The sequence below is a fragment of the Danaus plexippus genome, chromosome Z, assembly GCF_018135715.1.
Source record: "Danaus plexippus chromosome Z, MEX_DaPlex, whole genome shotgun sequence".
Lineage (NCBI taxonomy): Eukaryota > Metazoa > Arthropoda > Insecta > Lepidoptera > Nymphalidae > Danaus > Danaus plexippus.
In genome coordinates, this window is record NC_083559.1 from 9,832,754 (window position 1) to 9,856,636 (window position 23,883).

General features: G+C 29.6%; 1 protein-coding gene across 5 annotated transcripts in view; it reads right to left on the reverse strand.

The window, feature by feature from the left end:
- Positions 1-21,020, reverse strand: part of LOC116778063 (protein NDRG3) — a 55,168-nt gene extending 34,148 nt beyond the window's left edge. The window contains exons 1-3 of one of the 5 annotated variants that reach the window (XM_032671916.2): positions 20,822-21,020; positions 16,294-16,371; positions 5,222-5,409 (exon numbers count right to left, since the gene is read on the reverse strand). In XM_032671916.2, coding sequence (XP_032527807.1) covers positions 5,222-5,409; positions 16,294-16,371; positions 20,822-20,931 — 376 coding nt within the window. In that variant the 5' untranslated portion in view covers positions 20,932-21,020. Of the gene's footprint in view, positions 1-5,221; positions 5,410-16,293; positions 16,372-16,793; positions 17,230-20,821 lie in introns of those variants that run through there. The other 4 variants (XM_032671922.2, XM_032671917.2, XM_032671918.2 and 1 more) reach the window with 4 other exon arrangements.
- Between the last annotated feature and the right edge of the window lie 2,863 nt (positions 21,021-23,883).

Consider the following 23,883-nt stretch of genomic DNA (forward strand, 5'->3'; position numbering starts at 1 on the left):
CAACTCACAGACATTCACATCTCGTCTGCCCGTGATCACGGTTGCTGAAAAGTAACCGAAACGTCGGGAGTGTGTAGTTCTAACAAAAAAATAAAGCACGCGTAGTATATCCCAAACATATTAGTTTCATTTAAATGAATAAAACTCGCGAAAGTCTTAGATCTCATTATGTTATTACCAAATTAAACCAATTGGAGGAGGCAAATAACATTTTTTTTTTAGCCTTTTGTACCATTTTATACAGCATTTACCAGTAATAACAGTTATTAATCGCTGGTATGATTTTTTTTTACAATTTTTTTTGTGGATATAATTATTTATGAGTGACCATTCGTTACCATGGAGAAATGATAATTTGACATTTTCTGCAAGCCAAATACCTATATTTTTACTAATACGAAGCACATTTGCAAATTCAATTATGCTGCTATAATAGGAAAAAGCGACCGGATGTTATAATTTTTTTTTCTGACGGTTTGGCTGAGCCCTGATTTTCATATCGCTTGGCACTGCACTGAAGTCGATCGTTACTTGTATTTAATTGTAATAAATTGTATAACAGACAAAGCCAGTATGCACCTAATGATTTTTAATGAAGCTACGATATTACAGCACTATAATTATTTTTATGGTATATATTTTTTGACTACGTTTATTACCATTTATTTATTACCATTTTAATATTTATGGTTCACGTTTAACGTAGGTTATTATATAGAAAATAATAAGATTTAGCTTTTATTTGCGTATTTAAGGGATAAGCCGGTCTGGTATTAGATTAAAATTATTTTTGTCGTCGAAATGCGTAATATTAGGATAGCATTTTTGTAAATATTGGATGAGGTTTTTTTTTAAAGGACCTCGCGGGAACTCACCTTATATTTTCATTTGAACATACATTTAGAATATCTATGTCTTAATTATTCTTATTTAGTTTGGAATCTTTCTCCATATACTAGACAAAATGTTTATTCCATACTTAGGAAAGAATTACATGAATTTCAATATATATATATATTTTAAGAACTTAAAATATAGATGAATTTTAAACAAAAATTTTCTTTTAATATATTGTATAAAAGCGGTTTTTCAAAAAGTTCGATATTAATTTTATAACAAATGAATATTTGAACCGCATTAATTTCTCTTTCATTTTCAAAACATTATTAAATGTACATCCAATTGTGGTAACTGTGTGAAAATTTTATTTCGTATAACATGAAATTTTGTATTTTATTAAATTTTCCACAAAACTATTTGATTTCAGTTCAAAATTCGTGTATCACAGATATTATATTACGATTCATAAATATTTTATGAATGTATCCTAAACATTTTTTAACCAAAGTTATTCACGAAAATTCATTCACCTGATTTTACGTTCTATTTTTAAGTTTGTTGAAAAAAAATCTTTTAGCTTTAAGGAAGTCGTTATGAAGAAAAATAAAGGGAAAACGTGAGTTGAACTTACCGTCAGTAATATAAAAGGAATTTTGAGAATTTTTCATACTTTTTATAATATACCTCTTTTATGCATTTATTGGTTTATATATATATTAAAAATATAGATACTGTTAAATATATTTATTAATATGAAATTAAAACACATTATCATTTAGGACATTCACAAATAAATGAGAAATTGCAGGTTATTCAACTCACTGAGGGGCAATTTTAGTAAATTATAAAGTAAAAAAAGCGTCAGAGGTTGTTGTACATCTGTTAAAATGATCAGGCACCGGTTCCTGACTACAACATTTTAATCATCACAATACCCTTATAATCATTTGTAAAGTCATATCACGAGCAACTCTGTTCAAATATTAAGTGCTGTAGATTTTTTTTTTATTTATTTTTTTTATTAATTATTAGTTGTCTATGGCATTATATTTGAATATCAATTCTGAAGCGACTTTCATTCAGACTATACGGTATTAAAAAATGTAATAATTCCCGCAATCTGATACAAAGAAATACACCAAAGGCTGTTTCGTTGCCTTCGTTGTAATAATTTTAATTATAAAAAATTCCAAAGTAGGCAATTTAGTGCCTTCATGAAAAAGAATTACAATGTGACAATGAAATTTTTCATATATTTTAAAACTTCGGCAGTCTAATAGTTTTATTTCATATAATTGTCATATAATGAATACCTTATATCTCAGGAGAGGATTTGTTTAGTTATCCAAGCAGATATGTTTTCCGTTTATAATAGCGAAAGTATTGTATATATATGTATATATGAGAATCTTATTAAAACCGTCAAGATTAAATAATTAAAATAAAACACCTTTAACGATAATAATCATTTACAAATCCGCGCCAATTTATAATCTGACAGGTGACTTGGAAAGGTATGAGTACGAAAATGAGGACAGAATTTATTATATCGCTGTTTTTCCTTGAATAAATGTGATACAATTTTTTGTAGAACATAACGTAGTCTAAAATTTCACACCAACTTTGTTCTTATAATAGGATCCAGAAGCTAAATTTGCATAACAGTATATATGTAAACTCTAAAATTTTTATTTTATATTACACATTTGTATCAATATATATGCCGATTATAAATTTACGAGGTTTACTGTTTTATTGAAGTTTAAATTAAAACTTTAACAACGGAACGAGACGGAAGAAAATTGTAAGATAGATGAACAGTAGAGTAAGGTCATGTGCAACGACACACTGCCACGATAATTAAAGAATCGTTATCATGTGATTATTTCTGTAATACAAAGACAATAACACTTTAGAAAAGTTGCAAGGTAATAATAAGGCGACGACCGAAAGGTTTTTCCTTAATTATCTTCGTTGGTTGCAAACAAAGTACCTTAGAAAATATCAAGAACGTATAAACGTAGGTTTATCTTTTTTTTTTTCATTTATTACTGGGTGGGATATAGCAAAAGTACTTACAATTAGATACTTTAATTTAAGACACAATAACCAATATTAATGCAAATCGAGTTTAAATAAACATACATCAAAATAACTTTTATAGTACTTTAATTGTAAAAAGAAATGAAATTGGATACGTTAAAAAACTTCTCCAATTTTTGTAATATTAAAAATCACTGTTTTTCTTCCTCTGGAAAGTAAGACAAAATTTACAGCATGATAGATATAACATTAAAATTACAGGGAAATGTTAAATACAAAAGATAAAGATTAAACAAAATGAATATAAATTTGCCCTAATGAGGTACTCCAAGCAGTTTGCCAAAAAGCGAAGGTGCAGTTATTAACAACAAAGTTCCTTGGCGATAACCTGTGATATAGCCTCATATTTATTTTGAAATATTGTTACATGCATATATGTTATGCTGAATGTGTTATGATGTTAATAATTTAATAATAATGATAGCTTTTCGAATTTAACTTCAAATATTATAATGAAGAAATTATTTCTTTTTAGACACAAGTCCATTATTTCGTTTTAATATCGACGACGGAAAGATATTGTTCTAGAAATTTACATTTAGTATTAATTTCATTATTTTTCTTTAGAGTCTATTGCAATTTTTGAAAATTTTCATTTGCAAATATTATCGCGCATAAATGTCACGCATAAAATCATAAAATCACAAGAAATCTTGAAAAGGTTTTGTAATGGAGACAGCGGACAAATGTCAACGGTTCAGGAATATAAGATGAAGTGCCCTCCCTACGTTGTAAAGGAGTAATTATGTAAACTAGCGTCATCATGGATCAAATTATACAAAATGGAGTTCAGGTTATGCATAATGGCGCGTGCTCGAGTGGGGTAAGCTGGAATCATACTATAGTACAGTTTTACCTTTCGCTGTCAAAGTAACATTAAAAATTTAATTTTTTGGTAAAATCGTTTTTGATATTTTCCGGATTTAGCATAATATTTTTTCGTATATATAATATTATGTTTCATTTGTCCAGAAAGTTAGAGAACTAGTAAATCAGATCTGTTCCATAAAAATGTAACAATTTATGGAAATACCAAAGGAAAGCTTTGACGATATCTTTTAAACTCTTTTTAAAAATATTCCCAGTATCGAAATCGGGAGATTTGATCTGAAGCTCACACCAAACAACTCACAATACATACTTTACAGAATATTTTTATTTACAAAGGCGAGACTAGAAAATCTTTTCTAGAAATATTTTATTAGCATAAAAGGGTTTAAAGATTTTAGTTTAACCAACAATTTTCTAAACCGATAGTTTATAAAAAATCAAATGTCAGCTACAAAATAACCTAGATACAAAGGTCGCTAATAAATTATGTAGAACACATTGTCGAGCAAAGTACTTCAAGACTGCCAATAAATAATATAGTTGTAATTGACTGAAATTGATACAAACGTCAGTCCAATGTAAAGCATGAGGAATGTTTGAGAAAATGAATTCTATATTTGATTGTAATGTTTTCGTAGATTAAATAAGTATAAATATGACGTCTTAGAAATTCAAGTTATATTTGATAAGCTTCTTTCATTATAATAGACTTAAAAGATTCTTGATAATGTAAATTTCTAAAAGTAAACAAATTTAATGAGAAATAATAATAGTATCGCATTATTACATAAAGGCATCCAGTACTGTATGGGTGGACCTTAAAATAAAATAAAAGTATGTACATTGTACATGTATAAGTAGCGTAAGTTGCAGTCGAGGCTTGATGTGTTTTACAGTAATAGAACTATAATTTAATGATAAATGCTGAAGAAATAAGAAACATTCACTTGAAATAAAACGCTTGAAAAGTTTTGAATGTTCGAGAGTTTTATTTTCACTAAAATTAATAATATTTCTGGAATATTTTTGTCTTTTATTTTGGAAATTATGTAATTTTGTAACCGAACCACAAAAATGACGGACGGACAGACCACAATATTTTTTTATGGATAGATGTGGTAGCTCATTTACATTATAAAAATTAAATGTTTATGAAAAATTACTGGTATATAAGACATTAAAATAATAACGCGAACCTTACTGTTATGAAAAAAAATGTGAGGAAATATAGTCACTTTAAAAAATAACTTACATTCGGGACATAAGTAAGTAAACTAAAATGGAAACAAATGTAAAGAAAAATATTAATTTTGTATTCGCCATGAACGTTATCTGTTATCTGCGATGAGATAACCACGTAGGGTAATTGCGGTATTTTTATTGACATAAATTAAACTTTTATTAATTTTACTAACAAATATGACCAATAAAAAGTTGGTGTACTTACAATTGAGCCCCATGTCGTGGTAAGTCAGTATAGCGGGCTTGGTGCGTTCCCCGCGCACCGCCACCATGATATCCCCACGGTCGGTGTGCACTCGCACCTCCTGACAGGCTCCGTCACTGAACCGTCGCGGGAATTGTAGTTGGATGCTCTTCAACTCTATATCGTCCATGCTGTCGATCGCCAGCAAGCTGTAGGGAACTCCATTTTATTATACTAAATTAACATATTTTTTTTTATTACAAAGGTATATTTATTTGGGTCACAGCTTGCCTTCTTCTCTTATTACAGTCGCGGACATTGGTTTAACAATATTGCCACCCTATTTATTTATTGTAATGAAATACCAACAGGAATTGAGAGTTTTAATATCACCAGCAGATGAGATAAATGTGATTGAAATGAAAAAACGTTATCACGGTTGCTGAAAAGTAATTGAAACGACGGGTATAATTTAGAAGAATAAAATACACAAGTCTAACGAAAAACAGTTTTTATTTCATTGAGAGTATTTAATGTAGCTTAACTGTACTCTTTCGCTTTTTAGCTGTATATTACCTACATTCACCGAAAGTATATTAATGTAATAATAATAAAACATTTTAGCTTTAGTCCGTCAGTAACGAAACAAGTACTCTCAACATAAGAACAATTCGGTCGAGGTTGAAGTCTTAATAATGAAAAGGAAAACTTGTTCGCAGCACTAAACAAAAAGGAAGTCAAACCCTTTGTATTTTTAGCTTATTTAAACTAATTGCGAACCACAAATGACAACAGCTTCTGACACCAAAACTTTTCATTGATCTGAAATAATTCGTAACATACAACGAAACGCGAACTTTAAGAATGGCCTTTATATCTTAGATTTGTATTGAGGCAATTATTCAAACAGGACGCCCGACTGAATAACAAATAGAATTGATGATCCTGGCGAGGATGTTGCAAATAAAAATAAATATAGGAAAAGAAAAATACCATTATCCCTGGTTTAATTTATGTAGTAAATATGTTCGATAGTTTTATACTAGTTCCATTTAATATTAAAAATGAGAAAGGAAACTCTTCAAATTCGGTAAGAGATAATTCACGAAAAGTGAAAATATATGTTATTTGTTTTATATATATATATATTTATATATGGTGAAAAATCATTATTTTAGTAGCACAGGGTCTATTATAAAAAATCTATTAAAATCAATAGTAACGTACCATTTCATTTTTGTTAAAAATTCCATTGAAATTAGTTTTGATATTTTTTTTTAACATTAAACACGCAAAGCACACTTAACACAGAAAAACTGTCCTCACTGCAGTAATGAAATATAATTAATAATATAATTAACGCAAGGTTAACAAAACATAAATTTTGTATAGCGTTTGCTAAATCCAAGATTTTGGGTTACGGCTTTTCGGAAGCAGCAGACGCCGGTACAACGTTTGTCATATCCAGAGTATGATGTATCTGTTATTTATGATTTACTCTAGTTGTTTTGATAAAAATAGTAGTGAGAAGTCTTGGAAGTTTCGAAAAACAAACTCTTTATATCCCAATATATTTAAGAGAGTAGTTTTAACCAAGCGTAATAATAGAAAACAATTATTATCTTTGTACATTTCATTGTATATGTTCATTCAAATTCTGTGTAATTGAAAAAAGGATCTTTGTTATATACACAGACTCGCTAGAGTTTCTAATTTGACAGTTTTGAAATATTAAAGGTATGAATGAGTGTGAGGGTTTTAGTGACTTTTGATTCCAAAACTGGACGGATGTGGTCTAAATAATATACACAATCACATGTAACATAAGTCAATACAGAAATGAAATTTAGTTATCCGAATAAAGTATATACAATATGATGAAGGTTTTATTACAAATGTGTTGAACTAAAATTATATATTTATATATTAAATAACTGTGATTGTACAAAAGGTTCGTCCAAATCTGATTTAGACACTTAAATATTAATATTATTTAAATTGTTAGAATAGAAATGTTATAAAGAGCTGTTTTTTAGTTTGTATGATGTTATGTAACGTAGTCTCTCCTTTCTCCTGTAACTACATGAACTTGAATTATAATTCATCCATATCTGTTTCACTACTTTGGAGAGTGAACAACGTACGTAATTTTATATTTTTTTTTAAGTCTGGTTATAAATGCTGCCTCTTTTTCTAAGAATTGACGCATACGTTCTTAAAAAAAAATCAAAAGTTTTTGGTAACTCCTTACTTATTTTATAAGTAATTCTAGGATATACGGTATTTGAAGACTAAAAGGAAGTCTATGTCACATGCAAACGAAGCTTCATTTGAATCAGGGTTGTGTTTTGTGCAATTGAAAAACACAGTCACACACAAACACATAGTCTCGCATTTATAATATAAGTCAAATGTAAAGTGCTAATAAATAACGACCTTGACAAAAACAGATTACGCCTAAGAAGTAAATTGTATTAAAATACTCCATGTTTATAGAGCTGTCAGCCTAAAAGTAATATCTTTCAGAGGTAGAATAGGTTTGAAATATCGGATCGAACTCGGATCCGCACGCCGTTGAATCATGAGTTCATTTTTATATCATACCTTTTTTATCCTTCTTTCTCATATAGATTTTAGTCTATGGAATCCTATACAGAATTATTGTAACAAAAATTTTAAATAATCCATTACTTCTTAAATTATAAGTAACCGGTCTCCCACATCCACTTCTTAAATATTAATTCGACATATTGATACCTTTTATATTATCAAAATTATTCACATCTGGTTAATAAGCTCTTCAACACCGAATAATAAAATAGAATGTTAATATAAAATGTGAAACATGTGAACTTAATAAATTGATTTAATAACCTATGAAACAATAGAAGCAGCTACTAGCTTGAAGCATGAGCAAGATCACCCAAATTTCATTTCAAATTCAAAAACCAGTTTTTTTTTAACAATTTCGTAAAGTAGAAAAAGCCTATACGGATAAAATAATTTAGATAGCAAAATTTTTGAAGTAAAGACGTTTAAAAGGACATTTAACAAGCATCATTAAAAAGCATTATAACAAATGTGTAAATTTTAAATAAGGTCACAAGGCACGTCGCTTCTGGAATCGACCGAGTACGCTGGCAGCGTGCCATCGGGGTCTGCAATCGTAGACCATTCGGGGACTGCATTCGTGTTACATACTACTACTCGTCTGGTCTATGTGGAGGTGTTGGGCTTAAGCAGATAAAATTATATTCAGTTTTCTAGATAACACACTATTATAGATTAACCAAGAAAATTTATTTACATGAAAAACAGTTGCAACGCCTGTATCTGTAACACTTTCGTGACCATTTATCATTTTAAAAGAATAAAGCGTGGAAGTTATTTATGTTCGGAAAACAAATGTGTGCAACCCACATTGTTGTTTATAAAACCAAACTTTATGGTTTTTAACATTTAAGAATGGACCTAGAAATACTTAGCCAAGCAAATCATTGTTGTATCTATTTTCTAGTTAAGTGCTCTAATTGCATTTTTCAAATAAACATATATAACAAAGATTTTGAATACCTCATTATTTTGTGTACACAATGTAAAAATGTTATCTTAAATTTTTTACAACAAAATAAGTATTGTTAGTAAAATAACATTGTCGAAAAAGGTGATGACGCTACACCTCTTGTATTCTTTTTCAATTAATATTGTTTTCCGTTTTGTTTTGAGGAAGCGGTTAGGAGGAATAGGAGGTGGATGAGTGACTGCACTAGACCGTTTTAGTTAGTGCTGTGTTAAGCCGTTGTAATGAAGTAATTTTTAAAAACAGATTTTTTTATAAAATTAATTTATATATTAATGAAAAATTCGCAGATGACGAGTAAAAACATCGTGGATTACTACAGTGCACCTTCATTAGTATAGAACTGCAGACATGCATAGAGGCAAAAGATGTTTTTGCGAGAAATCTTTGTTTCATTATGACCCCATTTCAAATATGAAGAATCATGTTTCAAGCTTGCGCAATATGTATTGTTCAGAAATATTTTTATAACTAAAAAACGTGCAGCAAGGTCACTATTGTTATTATCTCATCTAAGGACTTGAGATTGAACTAAGGACTTTTACATATTATAATTACGGAAACCAATTACTTTTTAAAAATTATATTATATTTTGAAATTTCTATTATAAATTATGAATATTATAATAAAATTGTCCCAAAAATTATAAAATGAAAAATCAATTAATTTTATCAGGAAATAAATTTGGTATTTTCAATTAAAGCGTTGTGGCGCCCACAATTATATTGACGGAGCTACAATCAGTTGATTAGGAAATAAAATTAGCTATAAACTCGGGACGTCGATATCTCGTTCACATAGGAAATTGCTTGGCGACCGGTCAAAAAGAAATAGAAGTAATTAAACGGTTATGAAGCAATTTCTGAACAATATAGCCTTTCAGGCGGCCAGTATTTACTTATGTCTGCACTTCTTGCATTCTGAGTTAATACGTTAAAGACTATTATTGACTTTACTTCTTAAATAATATGTATTTTGTATGTATAAAAACCGACACTAGTTGATATAACACTAGTTTATCTTAGCACAGAGTTGAAGTCCATAAACAAAAACATATATATTTAGAAATGAAATTAAACAAAATTTTTTGAAAGCACAACAACCAATATTTTATATTATATATTCCTGAGAGGTGGTAATTTGACCTTTGCATGTCAAACACGGTTCCGAAGTAAGGTAGAATTTTGGATAACTATTCAGAATTTCACATCATTCTTAAAATTCAGATTCAGATAAAATCTTTATCCTTACAACTTTGTATTAACGATATTTGGTAAAGCAAAACCAAATCCTTGAATTGATTTTAAATAAACTCGTTATCTCATTTAATGGATTCAATAACTATGTCCCAAATAACGGGCAATCGGCAAGTCGCTCAATTACAACCTCTTTATATTCCATGTTCTTTTTTACTTTTTAGATGAATAGTGACTAGCAATCCACAGCTATTTTATTTTATTTATTTATTTAATTTACGACGTTTTCGTCCACACTAGGCAAGGCCTGTATCGTGTATATCTATTAAACTTTTTAAGTACAGTCAAAATTTATAAATTTCAAATAGTTGAGCGATTCTTTGTTAACTTGCCAAAGTTAGGACCATTCAAGAACATCTGCATAAGGAAAGGGTATATATTCGCATATACATTTATATACACAGATGTACGAGGAATTCATGCGGAAAAGCAAATAAGAGGATATTGTACAATAGAAGAAGCATTCTATTTTATACGGAAATGGATCAGAAACGCCTTTGGATTTCTGCAAGGAATCCATACCGTATAGACATAGAGTAGAATTCAAACTGTATTCTCAATAAGACCCATTCGATCAAGTGTACTGTAGTAAAATGAAGGCAAATAGTCGTTTAGCTTTGTCAAGATAGACATAGTAACTTGTAAAATATAACAGTGAATAAAACAAATGGAAAATTGGATTCAATGTATAAATTGTCTATATGTATAGTGTAAAATTCTATGTAATTTTAGTTACATACTAGTTTAGAATTCATTTTATTCTTTAACATTGTACATTTTTTAATGTTAATCAATACTGACAAATAGGTATATCAAAACCCTTGAAAAAAAAACGTGTTTAATTAAGTTTTATGTTTTCAAAGTTCTACCGATAATTCATGCACTTTACTTTCTAAATTTCGTTTCGAATTTTCTTTGTTATAAATAATTTAAAAACTAATTCAGTTTCTTTTAGCTCATACTTCTGTATCAAACGAAGCAAAAATTTTATTTGCAAGGTCCCAATTACTTTTTGTATTTCAAGTTAAGTCAATTTGTTAAATTTTGTGAATTTAAAGAAAATAAAGTAAAAGAGCTGTTAACCTTTTTTAATTAAGCATACTTTTAATATACTATTTTAATTTATTGTTTTTAGTGTTGAAATTTTGTACTAAAGTTGATTATAGTTAAAAAATAAATATTCGAAAGTGGATTGATTAGGGCTTCTAGAAAATAAACTATGGAAAAAATAATTTATCAATGTCTCCTAATGCGTTAAGATTTTTTTTTTATATTAGGACAACAAATATTATTACTGAACTATTTCTTTTGTAAGAATAACTTTGCAGATCGTTTTGGAAGCTCTGTTTCAGTTTGAATATAAATAACCAATTTTTAACTCAACTCGATGTCTACGTAGGAAGTAAGATCGTTCACATCCATAAATATAGTTTTGCGGATGTTTAGGTCTAAAATTTAGAAGGATATTTTAAGAAATATTCATAATATATTAAAAATTAATATCACAGTGGTAAAACAAAATGTTTATAATGTATGTATAGAGACGAAAACTCTCAGCATTCCATAGATTTACTGGTATAGGTTTAAGGGGGGCCCTATTTGACGCGGGTTAAACGCTCACCGCCACTGGCCAAGCTCCTCTTTCTACCTAACCAAATTTGTAACGAAACTACTAGTGCTTTCCAAGAGCCTTCGACGCACGTTCCAAGAATGAACTGATGTTATTTCATTTAGTTCTTGACGGGCATAAGTATTTGAGTAGGTAATAGAGAGATTTGGCTGTAACACCTCTCGCTCCTACTTTTACGGCGTACAAATTTACAATGAACCTATTCTTAGTGAGCTCGTAACACTTGTTGACCTTGATGGCATGGTCTTTGAAAATGTTGGTTTCCCAAGGAACCGTGAGCTCTATTATCACAACGCGCTTTAAAATTTGCGAATATAAAAATATGTCTGGTTTGGACGCTGACGCACAAATGTCCTCAGGGATTTTATATTGCTTCGCATACATTTCCATCATTACAGTCCAATCCGAAGCCGCTTTAATGATAGAGTAAGGCTTGACGTTTGATTTTGTAGCCCTAGTCCCTTCTCTCACAAAACCTATTGATCATTGGTTTGTGGTTATTTCTTTTTGTTTGCTCTCTTGTCGGTCCCTCATAACTGAGGATCGTGGTCATATGGCATCCCGCAACGAAAAATCTGACACTATTTCTTCTGGTACGCTGTTGCCCCCACAGCCTGGTAAAAAGTTTTTGAGGAGATGGCTTCCTTAACTTGCTCAGCCCTCTATCTTACCCACTATGACTAATTTCTCCTGGTTTTCACCTCCTCTTCGCATAATATGGCCAAAGTATGTCAATAGGCGTTGACGAAATAAAGTGGACAGCCGAGTTTTGATTGAAAGTTGAGAGCAGAGGCATTTGTGCGTTTAGCAGTTCAAGGTATTTTAAGCATACGCCTCCCACATCATATCTGAAATACATAATGACTCTCATTGGATCATAGTGAAGTGGTCTCCCGTTTCCTTCTGCACCCGACATTTTTAGCTCTATTTAACACCCAAGACCGCTGAAACCTCTTCCAGCCGATGACGAGTCACCGGTTGGGAGTCATAGATATACCGCCATTGATCGGTCGCCAGAGCATCGTCAGTTACCTAGCAGGGGGCATCCAATTTCTACCTAATAACTATCGCCTTGCGGCACATGCATGTGAGGTTGACATTTGGGTATTATAGATATTATGACCCCTTACCTCTCCTAATTTAATGCGCTCTTGCTACCTAAAGATTAGTCGCTTCACGTATGATTTCTAAAAACCTATCGACCACGCGAGTATTGACCGCTCTCCATTTTACATTCCACCAGCAAATGCTTAACAGTTTCAACTGCCTCCCCACTGATGTAGCCAGTTTTTTCGGTATCTTTACCGCTTCTTACAAAATTACTCTGATTTGAGAGTCATCTGGAACGCCTTGAGATAGAATTTTAGCAGTGCTGGCGACCAATCATGAATTAAAGTGCGCCATTGGAGTGCTAATGGGATGCGAAAATCTTTTATGTGTAGCCACTCATTCTGCATTTCTAAGCTCATTGCGTGGATCATATTCACATTTAGAACTTACCGAATAAAGGCATTTAATTTAATTTTTGGCTTTACTACTGTATCCTAACCCTATTTCAACACCTTTATGAAGCTTGCATCTATCTTTGACAAAAGGGTTTCATTAAAATCATAGACGGGGAAAGGCCAATTCAAACATGATATTAGATAATTATCGCAGATCCAAGCTTTTTTGACGTTACATATGGGTTGGTAATCGGACTTGTTAAGATCGTTCAAAAAGCTATCGGCTATTCTTTCTAAGGATGGAGTACGACCTATATTATATATCTTACGACCGAGGAATTTTAAAGGAGTATTTTCCGTAACCGTAAAAACGCATAAACCGCCTAAAGATAATCCCGGATCGTATGAGGTATATTTTGTGTTTCGCCTACCGAGACACATATAATTAAAATAAGTGTAATCCTTATTGCACCGCTTCAATTTTTTCATGTATCAATCGCTGGTCGCGTTACAGGCGGCTTTTGCTTTGTATAGTAAAGTATTTATATTTTCACTCATTTGTGTATAGGCTCTAAAGAATACGTCTTTCAATCAATGTTTTAAATAAATACGAAGATTGAAAAATATATGTGATTAGATATATCTCTACCATTGATTGTCTATTGTCATTTCTTTTCAAATAAATATTATTGACCTATTTCAAAGCAGTAAATTGAATACTTTTGCAATTTTTTTCAGCAAAATGTGTACGATCCAAAAAAAAAAATATCATCTTTATCGTTACATACAATTATTATAGCTACTACTAACTTTTTTAATTTTTTACTAGGTAATTAAACTTTTTAATCTGACAGATGGAAGATGTTTGTCAGGACCCTTGTTTGGGGGGAATCTATATATAGTCGATGATGCAAAGCATAACGCAAGTTTATATATGTCGTTAAATCTTTTTGATATAAATACCGTTTCATTTGTTATTGATTCACCGGAACTTAAGATATTTTGAAATTATTGACGCAATTTTTTAAGTACGGAATAACTTGACCTGACTGAAAACGAAAAGTAGGTACAATTTCAATTGCTAAACAAATAAATTCACTTGCTGTTCCTTTTTATATTTTATACAACCCGTACCCTTGATTTTATCTTCGTGGGATAGTTATTTTAATGGGAATAAAAATAAATTTATAGGTTTCAAAAATAAAAGTAACGTAAGATTTCCTTATTAAATGATCCATTTGCCCGTGAAGGAGTCGTTAAAATCACTGCAGCTATTTTAAAGATCAACCGGAACAAACAGACAACCAAACAATCTAAAAATATTATTTTAGTATACGTATCGTATAAAGTTACATCGGCGTAAATTTAATCAAAAGCGTTATTTTAATATAGCACAGAAACAAAAAAATATTGTAGGTACATATACATGTATGTATAAGTGTCAAATTCAGAGAGAACCGAAAGATAGATAAAAAATTTAATTAATATTGGACGGATTTGTTTGATTGGAATTTTAAAGCTCCGAGATATAATCCAAATATGAATATTTACGGATACATTTTAAAATACTCCGATTTATTATGAGTACCTAGCTGATTGTAATCTTAATTTTGACGTAATGAGCACTGTTTACTTTTGAAAGAAATATTTTTTTTTATTTAATAACTTTAAAGACAATTATCGTTCGTATTTAAAATCGTAGTCTCATACGCCCGGTTGATTCTAATTTGAGAAATACTTGTTATGAATGAGTGACACAATATGATGCTTATTATCCGACGGCGCAACTTTCGCTAGTCTGACAGTTTATAATTAACATTTCATTGTGACTTGTATACGGTTAACAGAGAATGATCATTGCAATAACAAACCAAATTTACCAAGTAAACCTCATTGTAGCTCACAATATATTGTCTGCTCGGGAAGTTGTTTAATTAGTATTTTATTTAATAGTACTAATTGTTAAGACTTTTTAGCAAAGTTTGTAAAACAAGTTGAAACGTAATTTACGATACTTTAGCGTTACAATATGTTTATACTGCATACTTCCAATATTTTAGAGATATCAAACGTAAGACATTTAGAGGATATTAATTGTAATATAATGAGTTTAATTTAGATAATTCGTTTTATTTTATTTTCCACGAGTACTTCCAATTAGAAAAACCAGCCATCGCTCCGACAGAGTAATAATATTAAGTATATATACGTGTAGCGTTTCATAAAAAGTAGCGTTGTTAAAAAAATCTTTTCGTGAACAACAGCGCTTTGCGACTCTTCTATAACTTGAGTGAATATAACTTGTAAGCATAGGTTACATAAGTTTTTACTTTGTTGTATTGTAAATGAAATGAAAAACAATGTTTACTACTTTTACATAACTAAGGATGGGTAATAGGGCTCACACAGATTTATTTGTTATGTCTAGTTATGTTAGATCTTCAAGTTCTATTAGACTCGTATTTTGATCAATATTATGTGGATGGAGTAATCATCTGATGTAGGCACATCCCTTCAATAAAATCAAAATGACAGAAAGAAAAAAAAGTGGGAAAGACAAAACTATTTATAATACAGTAGGTAATATTTCGACATTTTAACTACTTTCAGAATATAATTGTACTGTTCCAAATTTAATACAAGATTTGTTCATAAATATTTTTATTTTATAATGTACAATATTTTGAGTTAGGTTGATTTTATTCTACTACAGAATATTTTTTAATAACATAAAATTATTATTAATGATAAAATAAAAAAAAAAACTTAAACCAATTTTTAATGGGATTTTAGTGGAAGCATGTTAATTTTTTGGTACAATAAAAAACATAACAACACAATAATGAAAAAACCATGTCTTTACAGATGAATAATTAAAAATACATTTTATATAAAAAGAATGGTATTGTATAACAGAAAGATAATTCTATTTTCTTTTTATTCCTCAGTAATATTTAATTGATCCGTATATCCTAAATTGTAAAAAATTCTTTAATAACTAAATACATAGCTTTTTCGACTTTTATTATAGTTGAAGAATATAATATGTGCATGAACAAAAATATATACAGGTATAATGCAACATATAAATTATCAATTAATTAGCATAAAAAAAATATTGAATTACTTTAATAAATTCTGCCAAAATATATTTAAGCATTGCAAAAAAAGGTTGTCATACCTCAACAGAGCGGTATCCTCAGAGCTGGCAGGCATCTTTATTAGCACGTTTCTTGGCTCCGTGATCCTGCCCCTCTTTCTGAAAGGGTGTAATTACTTAAACAAATAAGTATGGCATAACATGAATATATTATAAAATAAAAGAAATCATGATTACTTACAATGATAACATCTTGAGAGATATATACAGGTTGAAAAAAGGTTCTACCTGTTAATTTTTTCTTCTAAATAACTTGCTTTTAACTAACTTTATTTTTTTATTTCTAAATTCTTGCTCTATGAATATGTAAGAACCACTTTTCAGCCAGTACTATTTCATGCATAGCATTAAAGAAAAGTTAATATAGGACACACATTTAAAGAATTAAATAGTAAACAAGACACATGTCATAAAGTTTAAAAATCCCTCCACAGTTAGTTACGTGAACAATATATTCGCCGTGCGAGTTATGTGAGGAAATATAAATAAAAACTTTTTTAACAGTTTCTTATAAGACTTACCCTAACTTCGCAACTATTTGGCAATTAATTTTTTTTATTTTTATGTAACTTCAAGTTAAATCTGAACAATGTCGCGGAGCACTCAGTTCGCCACTAGGTGAGGACTCGAGTACTGTCTGACAACGTTCTGTCAAAGGAACACGCTTCTCAACCAAGTTGCAGCTCACTTCTCGACGTACTAAAGACGCATGCGCGTAGAAACACGTCAATTGTCCAATAATTTAAACACGGGAAGTTTTAAAGTTTAAACTTTCGAGTCAATTAAACCATTTAAAACAAATAGTTTTAATAGGTGGAAACACTAATGTTTCAATTGTTTCAGAAAAGCGTTTACATATTCTTCTTTCTTTCTAATACAAGAGTAAAGCACTTGGTTTATTAATATCGTACTTATTATATACTGAATCTAGCATGATTAAGTATACTAAACAAAACATAATCATTGCGATAACACTTATCAATTCACAACAACAAATCAGAATAAATGTCAAAAAGAATTGTTACTACTTCTAATAATGTTGCAATTCCCATATTGCCATTAATAAAGTTAAAACTATAAAGTAACACTTTTTTTTACTAGTTTTAAGAAATAAATTCATTAATTAATATTAATTTTATATGCAAAATATTATCAACAGTCTTAAAAAAATTATTTGTAAATATTAGTTATAATTTATTATTAGATATTAGAGCTGGTAATCATAAGTATATCATATATCATATATATCTCTTAAATAATGTGATATGCTACCAAATTATCCCTTTAATTTTAAAACCTAAATTAAGATCTAGAACTTACCTTAGGCAACATTTTAATACTAACAATCAAATTTTAATTTTGTGGCGCCATCTTGTATCGTTAAGTGACTTTGTTTAACTGTCGTCCAAGTTACTATAGTGGTACACAGTGCTTGCTTGAGTCAGAATAATGATAATAGATGTCGTGGGTATAAATCCCCACATAATTGTTAAGAACTTGTTTTAATGCCCAAGTAATGCTTCGAGGAAGTATCACTTGCAGTAACTTATAATTCTCAAATAATAAGAATGTATTAATAATTCTTTATTCGTTCAGTGTCTTTACCGATAATGTACGTAAAAAAAACAACTGGCAATGCATAAAATATCTTAACATGGAAAAACGCATTCGTACTTGTTAAATCTTTTTTAAAACTATAGTAGCAATTTCTTTACAAAGGACTGGATATATCTGACTTAACTACTATACCGTTCTTACTGTAAAAGCACATTCCTATTTAAAACATTAAAAACTACTCAATATACCAGTAGAAATTTATTTCATGTACTGATCAGAATTAACAAATATATATAAATATTATGTAAAAAGGCTTTGTAAAAAACTGCAATAAATATTTACTACTATATCGTAGAAGGACGGCTGGTCACTTAGTAACTTTGCCATAGCCATTAGTAATAGCCATAGGTCGTATGTATTGAATGAGTGATGGTTGATTCTACGACAGAAGAAAATTGTTATAACTTTTGTTTTTTTAAGTATTGAGAAACAACATATGTAATTTTAACTTTCTACACCATATAACTACTTACAAAACTCCATCCTGAACTTTATAAAAACTCAACAAAGCGTCAGGCTTATGCATATATTTATGACATCGATACCAGCCAAGATTTTATACCTATTATTAATGTCCATTACTGGATATATTTGTAAAATAAAACCTAATCTTTGCTAAATATAGCGGTAAACTGTATTTGATTAAAATATCAACCCGCTCAATTAATGCTTCTAAATAATCTTACATTAACTTTGTTTTCTATGTTATAGGGCGACATTTAACTAGGGTTTACTTCTCCATCTAGGTGACAAGATAAGATATAAGTATTGTTTAAGGTTCTTTTGTGATCAGTAGATGTTAAGATAAATAAAATAATTAGCTTAAGAAAGAGTAACCCTTTACAAAACATAAAGTATATGGTCTACCATAATATATAATTGAACAATTTTAAAACTAGTAAATGTAAAATATTTGGGACAAATCTGCTTATCAAATATCAAGTTAAGTATAAATTATTTTAACAAACATGGTTTTAGTTGTATCTAACATAAACTGTTTCGTCAAAATAAAAATACCTTAAGTGCACTTCTAGCTAGAGATAATAATTCTCTTTGTTGCATATAAACCTCTAGTCTCAACACAAAGCTCATCATGAGATGTAGCAATATACAACGGAACTTTATATTAATATGCAACTAAATACAGGAATACATAAGTAGTGAATTTACTTCAATAAACGATTTTTATATCCGTTTTTGCCTCTGTCAGGGTTTGTTTGTCTCACAGTCTGAAAGTCTTTTTAATATTATATGCACATAATTGATAACCTCTACAACAGTAAAAAGTCTAACTTCTAAGTCAACGTAACGTTATAAATATATGTTTCGATTATTAAAATCTATACGGGACTTCCTGTTTGCCAACATGTAATTTCATGTAGCACAAGTAAAGGAAGAAATATATATTATGTCTTTCCATTTTGTAAACCAACTACGTCCTATGGCTGTGTATAGCACAGAGATAACAGTTTTCAACCGATGTCCGATAACAACACAATGTGTTCATCAGGAACATTAATTTTACATGGCTGGAGTGAATGGTGGTTTCTTGATTAACAATATAATTTTACCAACATTATTCAGTACGAAATTGTCTGTTAGGAGGCCGGTATAGCATTTGCACGTTATAGCCCGTGACATCATTACATGATTTTAATTTCTACGTATAAAATAAAAATTTCCTCTTGTTTTATTTATTCCAATGTATACACTATTAGAAATACCTTTAACCAAGTTTATACATTTCGTATAAAACAATATTTTATGTATTTAAAAAATAATGATGTTAATAAAGTATTTATCGCAATAAATAAATAGCAATAAATAAAGACCATGACAAATTTGTACGTTTGTCGTCGATTGCCATACTTCCACGCCCTTGATACGAATGGCCAATTGGTGCTTCAAAAATATATTCGTGATAGCAACAGTATTTTTTTAAAATACATTCGAATTAATTTTACATGACCCTCATTTAAGTTTAATTAAGTTAATAGAAAAATCATATAATTGCGTAGTTATATGCTATGTTAAATATTACCAGAAAAAACTATAATCTTTACAAAAACAATATTTTTAACAATTTGAAACAATAATTTATTTCGTGTATATATTGTATGTATTGAAACAAATGCAATTTAAGCTCTATATGAATTGATAACTTTATTGATACCGTTTTTATTGCTATTGACAATTGCGTCGATTTTTTTTTTATACATATGTTTAATACACGAGATATCACATATACCTAAAGTGCAACTTATTGCACTTGTTTATATATTGTGACGCAGTAATCGCTATCTTTATACTTTAGACGGCTTGTTAAGCGAGCTCTGAGAGATTTAAATGTTCATCATATGAGATAGAGCGCTTAAATTTCTGTGGGACGAGCATTATAAAAATTATGCACTTGTTAAATATATGCAGGGTTATAATATATTATGATTTATGACAATAAGAATATTCGGTTTATGTTATTGTTTTAATTAATATAGTTGTCACGAAACAAACAGAGGCAATTAATTTATCTAATATCAAATACGTCAGACGCTGTTTAGCATTAAAGAGTTGGTTAGGTATGTAATGTTTCAATAATGCGTTATATTTTTCCTAGCACACAAGATTTACCTATAACGAATGATAAATACAATTGCATACCAACTTACAAGAATTCCAATATAACAAAATATTTCGTCAGTTAGTATCACGTCATCACCCTACAAAGTCCAAATGCAGAATAGGAATATCTAGAAATAACGTAATAATTGTCCCATAATTTTTTAAATTTATTATATTTGATACAATAGACGCTATTCAAATATCAATTCCATTAAATAAAATAAAAATATTGATCTTGAATTCATAAAAAATAAAGACGCTTACTAGTTACTACATGGTATAATTTAAATGTCTCCTGTTATTAGGTACTTACGTTTCAAGGCAAATAACTGACGGCATTGGCTCTGCGGTAGGGAGACCCTGTTTTCCGGACAGAGTTGATTCCAACACCAATTCATCACTGACAAAGGCATAGTTATCCATTATGATACGAGTTCCACCAGCCGAGGACCGAAGATAACTGATGCTGGTCTATTGATGATCGAGCCGGCACTAAAATCATTGTCAATTATTTAGCATTTCGCAGTCGACTGGAAAAATTACCGCATCAAATCTATTTACTAAGTCGCTTGTTGTGGCGGCAACCAATCGAATGTTTAATTTTATATTCACAACGTCTTTTCGACATTTATCGCTATGAATATATGAGTGATTTATTTCTTTATAGTTATGAACATCTCTCTCTCTCCGCCGATTGTATAAAAATTATTACACCTTAGTAATTAGAAGAAAATTATGGATATCACATAATTAAGATATTAAAAACTTGTTGGTTATCAAACCAATAAATTGCAACCTGTCTATAAAATAAAGAAAACATTGGTATCACAGTACATCCATTTTTGAAAGAGAGAAAGAGCAAGGTCAAATTTTACTTTCCTAGACATTTGTTTTTTATTTCCTATAAACATTCACACAGGGGTTTCTGTTTCGAATATAATGATTTTTTATATATTTGTCAAGCTCTGCACACGTCACAATGATAGTCTTTTGTGTGTAGTAAATGGAGCAAGGACTTGATTAACTATCAAATAATAACGTCAATCAGGATACATTGTCCACCTGACCGTATCAGGAGCTCGATGTCAGTAGATATCACTACAAGATGCTTATTGTGTTTGATACTAGTAATAATTACAGCCAGTCCCTTTGTTACATTATAATGTAACATGTACACATAAATGTACATATAATTGTACATTATATTATATGAAATTTTGGAATCATATATACAGATACAGAAGTTGTTTATTTGTTATATATGATAAATTAATATAATCATTATTTCTTATGCATAAGTATTTGTTATATATGTATCGTAAGGCTTGAGTTCTGTGAAACACTCGTCATTCAAACTGATACTTAATAGGTAAACCACGTATATTAATGCGATTTGTTTCTTTAGTTAAATGGTATTTAAGAGGATTTTTTTTAATGTATAAATAATATTACAAATTTAAACAAAGTTATAAAAAGACAATATATTGTTATATGAAGCTTTCAATAAAGCAGTGTGGTGAAAATATATAAAAACAAATGATTTACACGTCCTTCAAATTGCATCATATACAAAAACTCAATGAATTTGAATGTGAAGTCGCTTAAAATAGAATATCAATTGACATAAAAAAAATAAATCAAACCGAATAGTTTTTGAATTATACCAAGCAAGAAAAATGTTTTTTACTTGGGTTTATGAGTATATTTGTAAAATAATCATAAAATCCGAGGTAAACCATATCGATATCTCAATTCTCAACCTTCTTATTTTATAGAACGGTATTTGACTTTAATCTAAGAAGGACTGTAATATTGTGTTTATTTATTTTAAAAAAGTGGTTGTTGTTGTTGTACCTACATAAACGTATACATTATATGTTGGATTGTCCGCAAAATTTCCTTTTTTTTTTGTGAAATGAAAGACGATTTAATTTTTTATAATAAATTATTTTGACCACACCAACGCTTTTTACATATTTCTGGTAGTAGCATAATTCCACTCTCATACAATTTTTGAATTTTTTCCTTACAAATCCCACCGAACAGAAAGCATATACACCATATCTTGATATATTTTGGCTTTTGCAATGCTTTGAGGCAGTTTATCCCCTTTCGTCCCAAATAAATAATGCACTTTAAAAATGAATTTCTTTTTGTGACGTTTGAGTTAATTTCTTTCTGGCTTGAACAGCATTTTACCTTTTCTATTGTAAAAAAGTAAATTATAACGAAAACGCTGCTTATTGCTCTCTATATTTAAAAGGGCACCAATCAAAAAATACAGCATAAAATTAATTGAACTTTTTAAAAAACAAGGCTTGCTATATCACCTCTTCTTAAACATAAAATGAATATGCGGGTTAAAAATATAATTACATCCTTTGTCGAGAAGAAAAGAAATTAACTAAAACATTTTAAATAATATTTTTCCTTTCCACAATTAAGTTTACTGTAGGGACATCAAAGTTAAAAATCTGCCTATCCATATGCCTATATATATGTCCATATATTCGTCTGCTGAAACACTTTATCAGAGACTCAATCATAGAGGCATCGATTTGTAATTTATTTCAGAAATTAATGTTGACCAATATAATCGATATCAATAAAGGACAAGTGAAAATCCCGAATTTGCAGGCTCATCAAAATTAAAAAAAAACTATTAATTATCTAATAAATAATTAAAAGAAAGAAGGTAATTAAAAGGTCTCGTATGGATTTTTAAATACAGAAATTTTGGATCGTGAGTTAAGCATGCTTTCGTTTTCTTATTTCCTTTATGCTTAAAATGAAAATTACTAAAGGATGTTAGTTTTAAAAATTATTGAATAGAATCTAAAGCAGTGTGATAAGGTGTGACAATTATTTGTTAAGTCTGGATAGTTTCTTTGTTATGCACTTTATTTGCGTCAATATTCGAAACAATGGCGCACTTCAAACGTTTAAAACCATATCTGCTTTATGACAAGCCTTATTAAAAATTGCTGGTTTAATATAACAGACATATTGTTTTCTCATTTACCCACCTAAGTTTTAATGGCCTTAACAAGTATATCATTATATTTTATTTGATGGGAAGAGATCATATTGTAATAAATGTTACTATATATATACTTCACGCTACAGTGAAGTTGTTTATGAAAATTTTAGTAGTGACTCGATTACAACAAATGAATTCAGTTCGTGAAGCTCACAATTAAAATACAATGAAACATTAGAATATACCATACATATTTATTCTTGTTACTAACAAAAAAAGTTAAGTAGCAGATTTTTTCCCCTAAAAAACATTTGCCTTATTGATAATCAAGTTATGAGAGCGAGCCGTGACAGATGTCGTCCGTGACTTGACGGGAGCGTCACGACAAACATTTT